Source organism: Zingiber officinale, chromosome 2A (genome assembly GCF_018446385.1).
Source record: "Zingiber officinale cultivar Zhangliang chromosome 2A, Zo_v1.1, whole genome shotgun sequence".
Lineage (NCBI taxonomy): Eukaryota > Viridiplantae > Streptophyta > Magnoliopsida > Zingiberales > Zingiberaceae > Zingiber > Zingiber officinale.
The window spans coordinates 172,460,710-172,477,849 of record NC_055988.1 but is presented as its reverse complement, the minus strand read 5'-3'; the positions used below and the strand labels follow the sequence as shown (position 1 = coordinate 172,477,849).

The 17,140-nt window shown below is 37.6% G+C and overlaps 2 protein-coding genes across 2 annotated transcripts in view; both read right to left on the bottom strand.

Moving 5' to 3' along the window:
* LOC122044277 overlaps positions 1-17,140 on the bottom strand; it is a 44,763-nt gene extending 27,623 nt beyond the window's left edge. The window contains exons 1-12 of the mRNA XM_042604792.1: positions 17,060-17,140; positions 15,330-16,393; positions 12,426-12,636; positions 11,982-12,057; positions 11,840-11,909; positions 11,032-11,608; positions 9,640-10,135; positions 9,125-9,450; positions 8,563-8,893; positions 7,949-8,051; positions 6,104-6,211; positions 3,785-3,966 (exon numbers count right to left, since the gene is read on the bottom strand). Coding sequence (XP_042460726.1) covers positions 3,785-3,966; positions 6,104-6,211; positions 7,949-8,051; positions 8,563-8,893; positions 9,125-9,450; positions 9,640-10,135; positions 11,032-11,608; positions 11,840-11,909; positions 11,982-12,057; positions 12,426-12,636; positions 15,330-16,361 — 3,512 coding nt within the window. The 5' untranslated portion in view covers positions 16,362-16,393; positions 17,060-17,140. The remainder of the gene's footprint in view (positions 1-3,784; positions 3,967-6,103; positions 6,212-7,948; positions 8,052-8,562; positions 8,894-9,124; positions 9,451-9,639; positions 10,136-11,031; positions 11,609-11,839; positions 11,910-11,981; positions 12,058-12,425; positions 12,637-15,329; positions 16,394-17,059) is intronic.
* LOC122043303 (myb-related protein 2-like) lies at positions 10,839-12,874 on the bottom strand. Its single transcript, XM_042603872.1, has 7 exons — positions 12,732-12,874; positions 12,426-12,636; positions 12,280-12,356; positions 12,131-12,188; positions 11,982-12,057; positions 11,840-11,909; positions 10,839-11,608 (listed from the first exon to the last, which is right to left on the bottom strand). Exons 2-7 carry the CDS (start codon positions 12,634-12,636, stop codon positions 10,979-10,981), a joined length of 1,122 nt encoding a protein of 373 aa, XP_042459806.1. The 5' UTR covers positions 12,732-12,874; the 3' UTR covers positions 10,839-10,978.

Below are 17,140 nucleotides of genomic sequence, written 5' to 3'. Positions count from 1 at the left end.
TGTCCGCCTCATGTACATGAAGAAATTAAAATTTTCATGGAGAAAAAGACGAAGAAAAGTAATCTTTCTAAACTTGCGACATTGGACTTTGAGGATGTAGACCCTCTTGGTAATGATATTGATATGGATGATATTGGAGCTAAAGTTGTGTCGTCTATAAGTACAAGTTCTAGATCAGTGAATATTCAAAAAAGGCCCAAACAAATAAGTCCAATGGATACGTATTTTGCTCCTAATGTAAAAAAAAGTTGAAAGTAGAAAGGGTAAAGAAAGACAAACTACAATAAATGAGACATACAAGAAAGAATTGAGGAAAAAAGCTTGTATGGCCATAACTGAGTGGATGTATGATGCGGCAATTCCTTTTAATGTCGTTAACTATTCAAGCTTCAAAAGAAAGTTGGACTTGGTTGGCCAATATGGTATAGGTCTAAAAGGACCTAGTTATCATGAGGTGCAGGTTCATTTTCTAAAAAAAGGTTGTTGATAGTGCGACAAATGATTACATTAAGTCATGTGAAACAGAATGGGCCAAGTATGGTTGTAGTTTGATGGCAGATGGATGGACAGACAAAAGGCAGAGAACATTGATTAATTTTTTAGTGAATTCTCCTAAAGGTTCAGTTTTCATCGAATCGGTTGATGCTTCTGATTATGCAAAGACTGGAGAGAAAATATTTCAGTTGCTTGATCGATTTGTGGAGCGTGTAGGAGAAGTAAATGTTGTTCAAGTTGTTACGGATAGTGCAAGTAACAATGTGCTTGCTGGTAAGAATTTATTTAATTCTTTCTTATCAATATGCCTTTTCTTATATATGTTAAACTTATCTACTTTTCTAACTTCTTTTGTAGGAAAATTATTAGAAGCAAAAAGGCAACACTTGTATTGGACTCCTTGTGCTGCTCACTGCGTCGACTTGATCTTATAAGATATTGGGAAATTGCCTGATTTTAAAGCAACATTGAAGAAGGCAATGAGTGTGAATGCTTACATTTATGTTCGCCCCGGCATGATAAATATGTTGAGGCAATTCACAAGACAAAAAGAGTTTTGTCGGGCGGGTGTCGCAAGATTTGCTACTGCTTTTCTCACTCTTGAAATGATGCACCTACAGAAGCAAAATTTAAGAAAAATGTTCATTTCAAAGGATTGGACAGAGAGTAAATGGGAAAAAGAAGCGGCAGGGAAGAAGGTAGCTAAAATCATCATGACACTTAGATTTTGAAACAGTATTGTGCATATTTTAAAGATATAAGGCCCTTTAGTCCGTGTTCTGAGACTGGTTGATGGCGAAAGAAAACCTGCAATGGGCTATATTTATGAGGCTATGGATAGGGCAAAAGAAACAATTATGAAGGTCTTTAAGGAGAAAGCAGAGAAATACAAAGAAGTGTTTGAGATCATTGATGCGAGATGAGAATGTCAACTTCATCGACCTCTGCATGCTGCAGGACATTATTTGAATCCAGAATATTTTTATTCATACACAGATTCAAATATCTGCGGAGAAGTGGTGAATGGTTTGTTTGAAACTATGGAGAGATTGGTTTCAAGCGCTGCCGAGCAAGATAAAATCACTACCCAACTCTCTACATATCGAAAGGCAGAAGGGTTATTTGGGAGGAATGTGGCAATTAGACATAGAAGAGCATTATCTCCAGCAGAATGGTGGGAATGCTATGGAGCAAATACCCCAAAATTGCAAAAGTTTGCTATTAAAGTGCTAGCCTCACTTGTAGTGTTTCCGATTGTGAGCGCAATTGGAGTGTATTTGAGCAGGTATGTAATAAATATAAATGTTTAATACTATTAGTATGTTACTTTTATAAGTAGAAAATATTCTTTGCTATTTTATTATACTTATTGTGATTTTTGACATTTTGTAGATTCACAGCAAAAAAAAGAATAGGCTAGCTCAGCAACGCTTAAATGATTTGGTATTTGTGAAATATAATCGTGCCTTAAAACTTCGGTATGATGCACGTGATAAGATTGACCCCATCTCTTTGACAAATATTGATGATAGTAATGAATGGTTAATGTGTAGAATGGATGAAGAAAGTGATAATGAAGAAGATAAGTTGATTTTTGAAGGTGATGACTTAACATGGGATGTCGTTGCTAGGGCTAGTGGAGCTGAAGAGCCTGAATATTGTACTAAAGGAAAAAATATTGCATCCATGACCTCTAGTTCACATGCTAGGCATAAACAAGTTAAGAAGGGAAATACATCTTCCTCTATGAGGCACTCATCTCTAAGACTTAGAGATGAAGATGAAGAAGAAGAAGAAATTGAATTTGAAGAAAATGAAGATAAAGAAGAAGAAGAAGAATACAATGAGGATGATCTTGAGCTTGATGATTAATTTGACTTATTATGCTTGTTTTGATGAACTTTGTTAGTTTAAATTAGAAAGTTGAAACTTGAAAGTTTGAAACTTTTATTAATTTTATTAGGGTGTTGCTTTGCTTGTCATATTTGATATTGATGTGTATGGAATATTAATAGTTATCATATTTGACATATTATATGAGTGTGTCAATAGTTTAGTAGTCATCAACCTCATGTTCAAGAGGCGCGCCCCTCGGGCTCTAGTAGCCCCTTTGCGGCTCGATGCGCCTCGCGCCTCTAACAACACTAGCTGCGGAAGAGTACGCGGGCGAACGAGAAGGAGACGCGCGGTATTCTCCGAGGGGCATAATAACTTACAACATTTAGTATCTAATTTCTTAAAATCATCTTTAACACAATATTTCATCTCTAATTCTGTTTACTTTGACAGTCTTTTCTTTATCATCCTCATGTAACATAATACCTACTCCATTATTATTTTCAACTATTCCAGTATACTAAATTTTAAAGCCTGTGTTCCTACTTCTCTATCCTTTCCAACTTATTTTGTTTCCTATAAAAATATTACATTTATATTTTCCTAATCAACGCCCTCCAATTTTATTCCTTTCCCTGAAATTATTCCTAATTCCATGTTGCTAACCTAATCCTATAAAAATAGATTGGCTTCCTTACATGTATGGATCCATTATCCCTTCATGCCTCATTATTGCTATAAAAAGGATAGGCCGGTGCACGAAGTTACTGCCAATGCGGGTCCTGGGAAGGGTCTATTGTACGTTTTCTTACCCTGTTTTGCAAAAGGTTGTTTACAAGACATGTATGGATCCACAACGATGAAAAGAAGCCTGGCTTATTCGTATTGCTTTTTTAAAAATCTGTAACCTATGAAATGGTCCGCTTATGGGCAACCTCCTGGTTCACTCTTTATTCTTTACCTACTCAAACAGCTTTGTGAAGAAGGCCGCTGCTTATGGGAGTTTAAACATTTTAATGTTGGCAATTTAGGCATAATATAATGCTCAACCTTTTCGTCAAAGCCTATGACTGTCAACAGTCGTTTAAAAATATTTCATATATTAACATATAATATCGTTGAATTTTCTCCAATAAAGATAAAGTTGTTTTAAACAAAGATTGCTTAATGTAGCTTTAATGCTAGATTTGGAAACGCTAACTGCACAGATTTACTAGATATGAATGAGAATTGTGACATATTATGATTCATCTATAGAAAAAAAATGATAACACAAGTGTTTCCCCAAAGGATAAACAACAAGAGTGATTGTTTGTGTAATTGAAAGTAGTAATGATTTTCTGCATCAATTACTCAAATGCTGACCTACCAGCATTTAGTTGTCAATTAAACTTCAGCAAAAAAACTACAACAAAAGAGAATTAATGAATGGAATAAAGTAGAAGTAGCTCACACTGACCGAGCAGCAAGTTTTTTCCATATAGCTGAATCCTTGGGAGAAGAATGTGCAGCTATCATGTGAAAGGTTAAAGCTTTCTCCCTGTCATCTTTGGCATCATATATTACACCAAGCAAATAATAAGCTTCAGAAAGATTAGGTGCAAGCAACATAATCTTTTTCAACAAAGGTAATGCCTGTAACGAGAAGAAACACCATCTTTTCAGGCTCATAAATAAGTCAATTGAATCATGCTGAAAAAATAAGTTTTATATCAAGATTAAGCAGCTATTCAGTTTGGAGTAGTTAGATAGCTTTTAGAAACCCATAATGGGGTTAGCCGGTTAGGTAGCAAATTTGCTCACAGAAAATTGCAAGATGATCCTGCTTATATAAGCATATGATCTAATTCATGAAGTCCTAATGCCCATGAAGTAACGGTTTCTCCCCTCTCCCAAAAGGATACACAATTTGAGTTGAATAAAAAGTGTAGGCCCCTTTAGCAAGGTATTTAAGCATATGGACTGGAGGATTGTTGCATACCAACATGCAAGTATTATAGTATTGTTCCTTATAATCCAACATCCCCTAGTTTAAGAAGACCCTGGCCTTTTAAATGATAGTTGCACTCCACTCCCAATCAGACACTGATTAATCTATATTATGACAGATGAAAGGGTGCAATTTATCAAATCAAGCGAAGTCGGGTAGTTGGACAACCGTTTCATGAACCATCTATATCAGTCCAGCGCATACTGGTAGTATGAACAGTATAGGTAGGATCATGATTTAAAATCTCAAGTCATGCCAAGGTTACAGTCCCGGACCAGAATAATATAGTTTCGGTACCATATCGTCCCATGGATATATAGTTCGGTATTTTTAAAAATATAAAACATATTAACTAAAAAAATAATCTAAATATTTAAAAATTATATATATATATATATTAATATATATATTAATGAGATAATTTTATTAGGCTTTAATTAAGTCTCTTTAAATTATCGCAATCATAAGAGTCAATTAAATTTATCAACATAAGTATTTAATTAAACAGTTCCTATTCTTGTTCCTCACAACGACAGTGGGCATGTGTGGCTCGCACGATGCCTCCGAAGGAGTCGTCGGGCTCGCAAGATGCCTCCGGAGGGGTCGTCGGGCTCGCAAGATGCCTCCGGAGGGGTCGTCGGGCTCACAAGACGCCTCCATACGAGTCACTGGGCTCGCATGACAACTCCGGACACATCGTGGGGCTCGGGCGACGCCTCCGAACGTGTCGCCAAGCTCACGTGACGCTTCCAAACGCATTGCTGGGCACGGCAAACGGTGCCAGTCCGCAAGCAGAGCAAGATGAATTGCCTGTATCGGGCAAAACGGGTAAAGATTTTAATCCATGGGTAGGATACCACCTTGTATCATCAGGTACAGCCTACAGGAACTTTGCGCTTTAGTTCATTAATTTTTTAAATTTATGTTGTCAGTATAGTGAAACAAGTAGGTAAGATGTACAGTTTTGATGCATCACTCACATCAACATCAGTATTATTTACATGTTGCTACTAATTTTCTATTGAATGGGTGCTACAAGCCCCTTAACAATGGGGAAAAAGAATCCAAAAGGTCCATTAATGAGTTATGTTTATCCATGTACTAATTAAGAGAGATAATATAATCTTGTATTTGAGAAAACAATACACCCTATCTATAGGACTTTGCTATTAGATCCAATGAATAAGTACTCCGTGGAACTAAATATATACTCCTATAACTATTTATTAGATTAGTGTATGATATCCTATATGCTTTATCCAAAAAAACATATCTTTTTCCATGTCCTTTCGAGAAAGAAAGGTCTGATCCAGTGTGAAGAGCACTCAATGACCCCTTGGCTACATGTTCCAGATATGAGTCAATTTTTTATCCTTTTAGTGTTCTGCGAAGATATGTTTGTTGTACAATCTTTGTGGGGCAGAACATGGAGTATGGGTCATTTCAGTTTGTCTTTTCTTCAGACTAAAACACAATATTAGATAAGATTGTACAAATTAAAAAAGGACTAACGGAGACAAATCATAGTAATCAGCAAAATGTTAACCACAAAACTACTGTTAGCTGTATTCTACAAACAATTAGACATGGAGAATATCCACAAATTTAAATAAATGCATGTTGGCCAATGACAATAAGGCTTACGCTGAATTAAATGAGGAAAAGATATCTAAAGGTCACCCTCACTTATGTTTGGTGACAATAGACACGATATGCTAACATTTTTTTTTTTTTGCAATATTAACAGAAATAATAAACAAAATGACTGACTTACAATCTTACCTCATCATAGACCTTAGATCCGATATGAAAGATGGCATCCATCATTTTTCTATCAACTTCAGGGCAAACTTTATTTTTTGACCCCTGCTTTCTGCCCCTTTTCTTTGGCTGCAAATTAAAATACATATAAAGAGGCAACCATGGAGAGGTAGTTACTTAGTAATGTCAGGAGCGTTCAAATGCCAAATCAAATTATGTCATGAAAATTTGACTATTTCCAAAAGTAGAAATGTAAAAAATCCACGATTCATTGAGAACAGTCCTCTGTTTTTATTTCCATTTTTCTAATTTTTCATTTTTTATTTTCCATTTATAGCAAACTTTATAAGATCAGTGAAGATCTTTTGTGTAAAAAAAAAACATTATTCGATGGTGCCAAAAAGTTGATGACAAATATTTGTTTTTATTTCAATTTATAATTTCCTAATTCTTTCTTCAGGAAAACAAAAAATTAAAAACAGTAAATTTTCAAAAACCAAACAATAACAAATCCAACTGAAAACAATCTCATTGTTTCACCTTCATGAAGTGATACAGTCTGAAAGGTTCACTTAGACCTAGATTTCAGAAAGAATGACTTGATAAACAAATCACCAGAAGAACAACACTCATTCGAAGACATGAATGTTATCATGAACTTTGATAATTACCTAAACCAATGTGCTAACTGCTATTACTAATTGGCTAAACACTAGTATTGAAATATATGGCATCCACAAGGCACGCCATTCATTTTATCTTCTTTTTATTTTATTTGACAACATAGGGAGGTTTCGTATGGCAATGGTAATCCGACTGCCAGACTGATTGACTAGGTTTTCAACACCAGCAAAATCAAGATAAGTAAATTAATTCTAGAGATATTTAATTGAGTACTAAAAATCCCACTTCTGAATGATTTCTGTTGTAATAAATCCGTCACAAGAATGTTCAACACCTATCTTAAACAATAAGTCATTTAGGTTTAGAAAGCTACAACCTCAAACTTGAACAATAGAAGATAAACACATCTCACCAGTTAGGTCAATTGCAAACTCAAGTAATCCAATATCAATTTGTGCACTTTGTAAGTTAATTGCACCATGGGTCAAAATGTTGAGAATTGAGAAACAGTGCATGCACTATAATGTGTAGCAGAGATAGAAACACTAGGGGATGCAGATCATAAAGCTATACGAGTTAATTTTAAGTGTTAGTAGTATGAGAAAATTAAAAGACCAACAAAACTCTACATCGTTAAAGGAGATCTGAACAGCTTGGATACTCCTGCTGATATAGCTTTACATTGAGCAGCAGGAAAAGATAAATGTAGCAAATTTCAAATAGTTGGATATGGGACTCAATAGTTTAAAATTGGAGCCTACTTTACATGAAGTACATGGATACATCAGCAAGAAAATGAGGAATATTAATCCTGTGCGACAAAAGATAGAAAAAAAAATTAAGAAAATTGTGCTAAAACCATAGGAAAATCATTTAATTGGTGGGTGATAGAACTCACATCATCGATCCAGGATTAATATTAGTTGCTGATTTTCTTGCATATCACTAATCTTCGAATTCAGGTCAACTAGAATTCAGGGCATCGGCAACTATAATTCAGGTCTACTACTTATTTTATTAGTTGCTGATTTTCTTGCATATCACTAATCTTTTATTAATATGTTCAAGGAAGAAACTCTTGTCATATACTTCATGTATGCATCAAATAGAAAATAAACCAAATCATTTAACTTGCTGTAGTCTACCCCTTAAAATATAACCTTAAGGTAATAGAAGCATGAACCAAGAATGTCATGGAAAAGAAATGAAGCACAAATTCATAGAATCTAGAAAACAACATACAGCTCTACGTCTTCTTCGGCGACCAAAATTCATTAGTTCATTGATCTCCTCCGTAGTGATGCCCAAAACTTCCTCCCGCCTAGATTTCTTGATAGTCTCAGCACTAAAAAAATAATTAACTGGTAGTTAATATTAAATAAGTGACCGTCATTAAGCTGATATGAAATAATTTGTGAAAACCCTTTCATTTTGTCCTTTCCACTTACTTTAGGTCAAGAAAGTGTTCAACAGCAAAATAAATTAGTTTTCAAATGTTTGGAGGGTAAAATGAGGTGATTTTCAAAGTCTATGGGCATAAAGTGAAATCATTTCTGAAAATAATCTAGGATACTTCTCATATGATTTGTGCATGGGACAGAGTTGCAGTTGGCCATTACAAGATGAAGTTAAGCAGAGAGGGAAAGTGGAATTGTTTTCATAAGTCTTAAGAGGTAAATGTAATTTATTAAATTTTAAGCTACGACAAGAAAATTTGGAATCACGAGGATCGAGTAAAATTTCCTCCAACAATAAAGAAAAGTACAGTCGTTTCACTATAAATAAAAAAGAAAGTTTTATCTTTCTGAGATGCACTATGAATCAAGGAAAAAAAAAGTGATTGATTGGTTTCTTACGGTCGTTCTTGTAGAGCCTTGCGTTTCCTCTCGGCTAGGGCTTCATACTCGCGCCTTTCAAACTTCTGGTACAGTTCGATCCCGTGGTTTTCGTCTTGGGCAAAGCCGATGGGGTCCATGTCGCCGTCAAAAAGCAACGTGTAGCCCTCCTCCTCTTCTTCTCCATCATCTTCTTCCCATTCCTCCTCCTCTCCTCCATCATCTTCTTCCCTTTCTTCCTCCCCTCTGTCACCGCCGTCTCCTTCGAACCTCTCATCCAGTTCCGAGTCTCCATTCTCCAGCGGCGCGCCATCCTCCAAGCTCCTCATATCCATATCGCCTTCCATCTCGCCTTCCATTCACACAGTGTTCAGTAAGAAAATATGAGAAAGAAATATTAGATGAATTAGGAAACAAGTTCCGCCCAGTCCCAGCGTCCACGCCCAACCTACAAAGCGCCACCCGACGCTAAAAATCGCAAGACTAGTAATGTTATCTATAGATGTAGGGAAGGAAGAATAATAACAGTGAGACTAATGGCAAGCCGTCCGAATTCACACGGTGGAGAAGGTCGTCCACTCACGGCTTTCTGCTCCAGTCAGCTCAATTCTGGGTACGCGAGAAGAAATCGCTGCTTGCGTGAAGGAGATGATTTGAGATGCCGATGATCGTCGCCGGGAAACAAGAAGGATGAAGGGCAGGGGGGTCGCTGGCGGAAAGGGGAAATGCCAAGCCTCTCTCGCTCGGCTCGAAGAGATGGCGTTCAGGCGGTGGCTTTGCAGATCGCACCTTCCGGATGGGAAGAAAGCGGAGATCTCGTCGACTCGACAAAACGCGAGAGCGGGTGGCGCCAAATTGCTGTTCGCCGCGATATTGATTGCTGCGAGATCGAACTTGTCTGGCAGCCGCCTGAGGAAGAAACCCGCAATTTGTTAATTACTCAAACTACGCAATTACCATAACCTTATCAATTAGTAAAATCAATTAATAGTTAATTAATCAACATTAACCAACTGTTAATAAAACTAATTAGTCATCTAATTAAACTAATTAAATCATTAAACTGATTAATACTGAATTAATTAATCCTATCCTTACCTTCCTCTTCTTCTCCAGTCGCGCGACGGAAGGATCTCTCGGGGGCGGCAATGGTTCCGGCGGCAGCAAGAGGGGAGGCGACGGCGAGGCTTCCGGAACGGCGGCGTACGGGTGGGAAAACAGGGACGACCAGCAGCGGCCGAAGGGGTTGGAGCTGCTCGTGGCAACGTCTCGCGGCGGATGCTCGAGCGAGGGAACAGGGAACGGGCGGTGGGACGGTGGCGCTGGCGATCTGCTAGCGGTGGGGGGGAAAAGGAAGGCAGCGCGCGTCGCTGGTTCGCTGGCTGCTCGCGGCGGCAGCGAGCACGGCAGCGTGCAGGCTGCTTGGATTGGGCGAAGGCCGCCGGCGGCGTCGGGGAAGGAGAGGGATGCAGCGTAGGATGCTTGCGTGGACGGTGGACGGTGGACGGCGGAGCGGCGGCAGCGGTCGGGCGTGTAGAGGGAGAGGGAGGGCGCGGCTGTCGCGCGCAGGGAGGGAGAGAAAATAGATTTATCCCTTAACCTAAAAAATTTCTTAATAAAAATTATTTTAAAATTTTATAAATAATTATATTTATTTATTTTGTCTATTATCAACTTCTTCTTCTTCTTCTTATTATTATTATTATTATTATTATTAATTTAATTATTAAATTTCTAAATAAAATTTAATCAAATATCTTATTAATTTAATCAAAAGGAGCCTTGCGCAACTATTGTCACATGACAAAAGATCAATTGATTATCCTACCAATAAATTAATTTTAAATAACAATTATATATATATATATATATATATATAATTTATTTTTTTTTAATTTAGAACTTTTGTATAGTATAATCCTAAATGATGTGTTTAGCTACGTAGGGGAATACTAACTTGCATAGTATAATAATCTTGAGTAAAGCCTTCGATTGAGGGATTGCTTGTTCCAAGACCGAATGAACGAGGAACCATTTAAACACATTAGAATTTTCATGTTCAGGCAACAGTCAATTGGATACACTTGCTTAGAAGTATTTTCAATAAACTAAAGGCATGAGCAATTGATTGGACGGAATTTCCAATTGAGTGCCTAGAGAGTTGTTGGTTGCTTGACGACTATATGTGTTCGATCAATCGACTAGAGTATGACAACTTAGAGTCATTGAAACTTTTTTTTTTTGTATATATATCAGCACTAGAGAGCTTTGAGTTAGTTATGAGTTGCACGAAAACATCCTAAATTTCTCTCTGATCTTGTGTAGCTGTGCTTAAAGTTTTCAAGAGTTCAGAAAAGTTAAAGGTTCAAATCAAGCACCTCATTCCTACCACACACATCTACACAATGTTTTATTTCAATTTCCTAAGTCTCTCTTTCTATAAGCTCCAACTGAAGCCATTCAGGTCAAGTTCTCTACAACTTGAAGTACCTTCTTCACCGCCATGATGGATATTAAGTTCTAGCTCAGTTTTAAGGCATGGCAACCCAAACTCTTCTAGTCGCTTTCTACTCGCTTGCCCCAGTGCTGTGCTCTTTCTTTGCGAGTGTTCCTCATCCCTTTCCTCTTTCTTTACCTCAGCAAGAAATGCACCATCCCTCTCAGCATATTGAGGTTTAGCATTAGATTGTTTGACGTCTGAATCTCTTAAAATTGATGCAGCAAAAGGCTTCTTCTGCTCATGCATATCACTATACCAGGATGATAGGAGAAAATCCTGATGGCATGAACTTATTGCTGTTCTAGTTTCGAACGCCTCTTTTTCATTTTGTAGTCCCTTGGATGAGGCTAAGCAAGTATATACTCGATAATCATTTTCCTGAGCTTGAAATGAGTTGCTGAAATATCCATTTGCGACTGAGGAGGCCAGGTCAGAGAGATGAATCTTAGCACCTTCAAGTCCTGCAGAACTCGAGCTTTGCTTGGTAATTGTCTCTTGAGCCTTCTCCAACACTGACTGCAAATACTTTCCCTGAGTCTCGATCTGCTGTTGCAAATGTCTTTGTACCTTTACAGAAATGTCAATCAATCAATAGCTGGTGTTTCTTTAGTGCCTTTTCGGTAAAGGATAAAGATTTCTACAAATATTCAGAACTTAAAATGTTAACATATAGAGTTGCTTAGGGATTCATGTGACGGTTCCTTTGTTTCAGTTAACTACAAAAAGCATGAAGGTCTAAACCAAAAAAGTCAAAAGAAAAAGAACAAGTTGTTTGATATGTTTAAATTTGCAAATTACCTCAAGTTGTTCGTGTAACTGTCTCTGCACTTCAATTTGCATTTTAAGTGCCTCATTTATCTGCATGGTTCTGTAATTGATGAACTGTCAGCAAATGATCCTTATGTGTTGAAATAACTCAAGTAATATTCATTTTCCATACTTATTCGATGGCCCGATGTTCATTAATGATTCATTACAATCTGGTGCCCTCTCTTGTGCCAGTGAACTACCAAACACTGTGTATTAAAACAAATCACCAATTAGCAACATTAAGTTAAAAAAATAAACCATTGTGCTCTAAGACCTAACCATTTTTGTTGCTTCCATTACTTATTTGAGCCTGCACGTTTTTGCCAAGTCTGTATTTCTAGAGGACCAACAAAAGTAGGTCAGTAAATGCAATAATCACAAATAGAGTAAAATGGCGAGGCGAAAAGAAACACACAGAGAGTTCGAACCTGAAGATGACTTTTTAGATGATACAAAGTTAATCCTGGAATGCCCATTAGTCTCATGATTGTTTTTGGGGTAGCCTCTGCAAGGTATAGTCTTCTTATATTACTCGTCAAGATTGATCACTTAGAGATAACTGTTTTATACTCACTGTCAGGTCCTCCAAGTTGGTTCACTGCCTCTGTAAATCTCTTGTGGAGCTCTGCGTTCCATTTAAGTCGAGGCTTGGCATCAGTTGAAAGAACTAGCCCAGAATCTTTGGAAGCACTTCCTCTTTGCAGAAACAATTGCCTTTCTGGGGAAAATGTGGACTTCGGAGATAGGAGGTTGTTGTGTCCTTGATGAAGCTGATGCTGATACATCTGCGTCAGAAAATCATACAGACATGGTGAATTAGAATAGGCCATTCAAAGACAGACAAATACAAGCTTCTTTTTGTTGTTTTTGTCTTCCGTACCTTATTGCAAACTGGTTAGCTTCTTGTGCTGTCAATGTACTGGAAAAGCCGGGTGATGCACAGCTAGAACATCATGTATGCTCTTCTTGTTTAGGAAGGGACTCAAATTACCTTCAGCTCACTTGACGATGAGGAATGACCCCGAGGGTCTCCTTATAAGCCAAATGGAAGGGGAATTTTGAGTTGTTTGGGCAGGAACAGTCAACTGCAATCTAATCGCATAGCTTGAAAAGTGGGTGTGCATCCTTGCTTTAAGTAGATTGTTTCCAATAGTTATTAGCTAAAGCTTCTATCTCAAGGTTTAAAAATACCATTCCCCGGTCATTCTACTTAATTTATTTGCTTTAAAAATATGACTATAATAATTAAAATTTGAAGAGACAAGCTATAAGAATATCACATATATTAGTTAAATTGTCATTAGTTTTGGACTTCATCTTAGACTACTACTACTCACAGATGGGAGATTATCCATCTTCAAAAATTTATCAGAATGCTAAATTTCAGCCCTGCAAGGAGGCACAACATGAAATTTCAAACCATGGCCTCGATTCATATGACAAAGGAACTAATCTTATTTGTAAAGAATCTCCATAAAAGAAAGGTAGGAACCTGTACTGTTAATCATATCTTTTACTTGGACTTATGATTCCTGATATCTTGAGAACTTGGGAACTTTCTTTATTCTCAGGCAATTAATAGCTCATCAGGAGTTCCAAAAGGACATCTTATGTGGTTGGATATGACTTTATCATTATTTTTATTATTATTTCTTTAATCTCATAGAAGCCTTAACACTAATTCAATACTGTGATCGGCATATATATTCATGTTTTATACAGTTTGAAGAATTTTATTGGTTATGACAAGAGAAGGTCGAGAGCTTTATTTTGACTGTTGCATCCAGAAACAGAACTGGATTCTTACTTTCTATAAAGAACAGAAGACTCTACTGTACACAATTCCCTTGTGTGCCTTTCATGAGTGACTAGGAGAATCTGGCATAAGAATTTGATTCCCTTCTATCTCCACTTAGTTTGGTACTTATTCAGTTATCCGAAAAGAAAGAAAAGACCGGGAATCCTGAAGCTGTAAATTAGCAGTTAACCATAATAGACTCCTGTTTTGGAATCCCAACAACTGAACTTGAGACATTAGCTCAAGGTTATTCAAGCAGGTCTATGTGCATGAGTTGTATTTGGTTGAAGTATTTTGATATGGATTTATAATTTACCATTAAAATCATAATTTTGTACCTCTGAATTGTAAATCTTTTAGCTTTATCATACTTTCTTACTTTGCATATTCCGCATCACTTCTTTTTGAAAAGATGGCCAGGTTTACTTTCAAGGAATTTTGGTTCTTTTTTCGCCTCTTGTTGTCTCCTTTGGCACAAGCTTATGGTAGTGTATATATGTGTTGCTCTATCCCTAGCTTGTAACAAATTAAAGGTTTTTCAAGGATGGTGTCTGAATTTGTAAGACTAGAGAGACACAGGCCATGAATGCAGGGTGGAAGACTAGAGAGGCATGCAACAATTGATTTGTTGAACTCAATCAGCTAATGATGAAGCAAAAGGAGTTAGCTTGGTTGGTGCTGAACAAAAGGAGACAAACTTGACTGCACGAGCCAGACTGCCAGTTCCATCACTGTTTTAACGCTGTGACATCCCTTCTCTCGTGCAAGTGATTCAACATAAGACATTGTTCACATCCAGAAATTTTCCACTTTTCAATTGATTCTTTTTTCTTTGAAATTAGAATGAAAGTGGGCATAAAGTTCAGTTTATCATGAGAAGCGCCACTTGTGAGTTTGTGATCATGGAAGAACATATTCTTTTTCTCTACAATTTTTCAAATATCTAGTGGTGCCTGAAAATGTTCAATGATCTATCACTCTCCATTAATGCATATAAAGAATGATAAGATTGAAGAAATATGATACGATCTCTCTCTTTTTTAACTGAAGGAATATGTGTTATTTCTCATGCTCATGATCATATTCTGACTATGACAAGGAAAATGCTTTAAGTAGGGAGATAGGTTTAGTCTATTAATGATAAATGAAACATGGAAAATACTATTCAAATTTGAGGAAAAAATGATAGTAAAATAATTTACAGTAGTTTATTTTTTGCCTTATGATCCTTGTAGATCATGTATAGAAATCGAATTTATATATTTTGCTATTTAGCTTTGGGCCAAGAATGCATATTTGTTGGGGTTCGGTCTTAATATCATGCTATTTGTTCAAGCCCATCCAATAAAATTTATCAACCACTGGAAGACATCCACTTCATATACAGTTTTAAATTTTTTATCTTGCCAACAAGAACTACAATGTTTAATGGCCTAAATCCTTACAAAGCTGAATTAATTCTCCATTTGCAACACTTTTTTTTCTTGGTTTGGATAAGCTGCTAAAGTGAAAGGAAGCCTTGCAATCGTTGCAGTGATATTAGTTTGCATTGAACACTTAAAAGAAAAGCAAGATAGGACCAAATTTATTTTTCCATCATTCAAATATTGAACAAAATGATATTTACAGCAAACTGGCATGGCACTCATGAAAGATAAACAGAACGAAACAACATTTTTAGTTTGCATCAGGCTGAGAGTTACCTCTGGTGGGTGATGTTGAAGAAGACGGCTGCGTTGAGGATGAAGTTCCACTCCGGTGAGACCCCAGCAAAGAGAACAAGCCATTAAAAGGCCAAGGAACTGGCAGCCAGGAGCCCCTCTCGCTCCCTCCATTGCCGTTGTCGCTACTACCGGTGCTACCACCACCAGCAGCATGAAGCTCCTCCCTATTAGCAGCATCCGAGACCTTTGACTCCTCCGAAGGCATCTGAAATCGGCAAACTGGGCATGAACTATGGAGTTCAAGCCACGGCAGGATGCAATTGCCGTGGAACTTATGCTTGCAAGGCATCTCCCTGGCCTGGGTGCCAATTTCGAAATCATCCAAGCAGATTGAACAGCTCATGTTCTCCGTAATCTTCACAGTGGGCATTGCCTCCACTGCTGATTTTTGAGCAGGTGGAGTGCCATAGAAATTTGGATCACTCTCTGCCAAATGCTGTAGGAGAAGCTCTAGGCTCGATCCGAGGAAGTAATCTCTCAACAAGTCGCCATTGTTGCTGTTGTTTGAGCTCTGTCCTCGTGGATGGTTTGCGTCTAGAGAGCCATCTATGGCATTGTTGATGAGATCCATAAGTACGTGTACCCTGTCTCTTTCCCTCGCCCTATCATTATCATCTCCATCAGAACCCAACACATTGCCCTCCCTGAGGTCATTGAGGATTCGAAGAATGGCTGAGCTCCGTTGCTGCCACCGGAGAAGGGCTGCTTCAGAGTCATGGTACCGGTCAGAGTTGCCCTCTTCTTCTTCGCGGTAGATACGGCGATGCCTCATGGAGCCACCACTGAGCATTCTGTGCAAGATGGGAGCCCAAAGAGAGAGGTCTCTGTTCGATTCTAGGTCAGGAGTCGTGGCTGCTTCTCCTCCCCAATTCATCTCTTCAACAAATCCACCATTGCAGATTGGGCACTCGATCTCAGCTCCCATTATCGGATTCACCATTGTTGAGCACATGTGGCACCAATATCTTGCAGCTAAATGTTCATCCATTGATCCTGCCTTCCTCTTTCACCCTGTTGATTCTACACAATCACAATCAAAAAATTCTATGAGCATTACTTCACAAGGATTGCATGCCATGTGCTTCTCCCGCATACCAAGAAATATGAGGAAAATGAGATGATTAAGCGGTTTTAGGGTTAAAAAAACAATTTTGGATGGAGAAGAAAAGGGAATGCTCAATGCCCAATCTTATCACGAAAAAATAGAGAGAGAGAAAAAAGGTTCGAAAATTGTTTTGAAGTAGCGAATATCAGAAAATTTTCCCACAAGACGAAGAACAAATCAGAGAGAAAGAAGAGATATTCTATCAAATCTATCACAAATCTCCTTTAAAAAAGAGAAGAGAGATACAAGAAGAAGAAACAAAGGTTTTAATTTCCATGGCAGATATCAACCATTGCAGCCGGGGAAAAAAGACAATCTCATCGCATAAACACAATCATCAAGAACAAGGACGACAAGAACCAAAGAGATTTACCAACGTTTCCATAAATTTCTCAGAAAAAAAAAAAAAAACTGGATTTGGAAGATATTTAAAGCTGAAAACAGATAGATTGTATCAAAAAAAAAGGAGAAAAAGTTGGCAGCCAAGGAATCTAGATGATTCATACAGGGCAAATCGAGGGCACTTAAATCTGATTAGATCGGATCGGTCAAACTTGGAAATTTAAGCGAAGAAAATCTACCTCGGTGAAGGAAGACGAGCAGGTTGCGGAATCGATAGATAGATTGCGAATGAAGAAGAGGGGAGGAGGAATGGAAGTCTG

Coding starts and splice junctions, on each gene's coding strand:
- LOC122043303 (XM_042603872.1), bottom strand. CDS start 12,636: ATGTATCAGCATCAGCTTCATCAAGGACACAACAACCTCCTATCTCCG. Junction 12,189..12,279: donor ATCTAAAAAGTCATCTTCAG/GTTCGAACTCTC, acceptor TTGGTCCTCTAG/AAATACAGACTTGGCAAAAA. Junction 12,058..12,130: donor TAATGGAAGCAACAAAAATG/GTTAGGTCTTAG, acceptor TTTAATACACAG/TGTTTGGTAGTTCACTGGCA.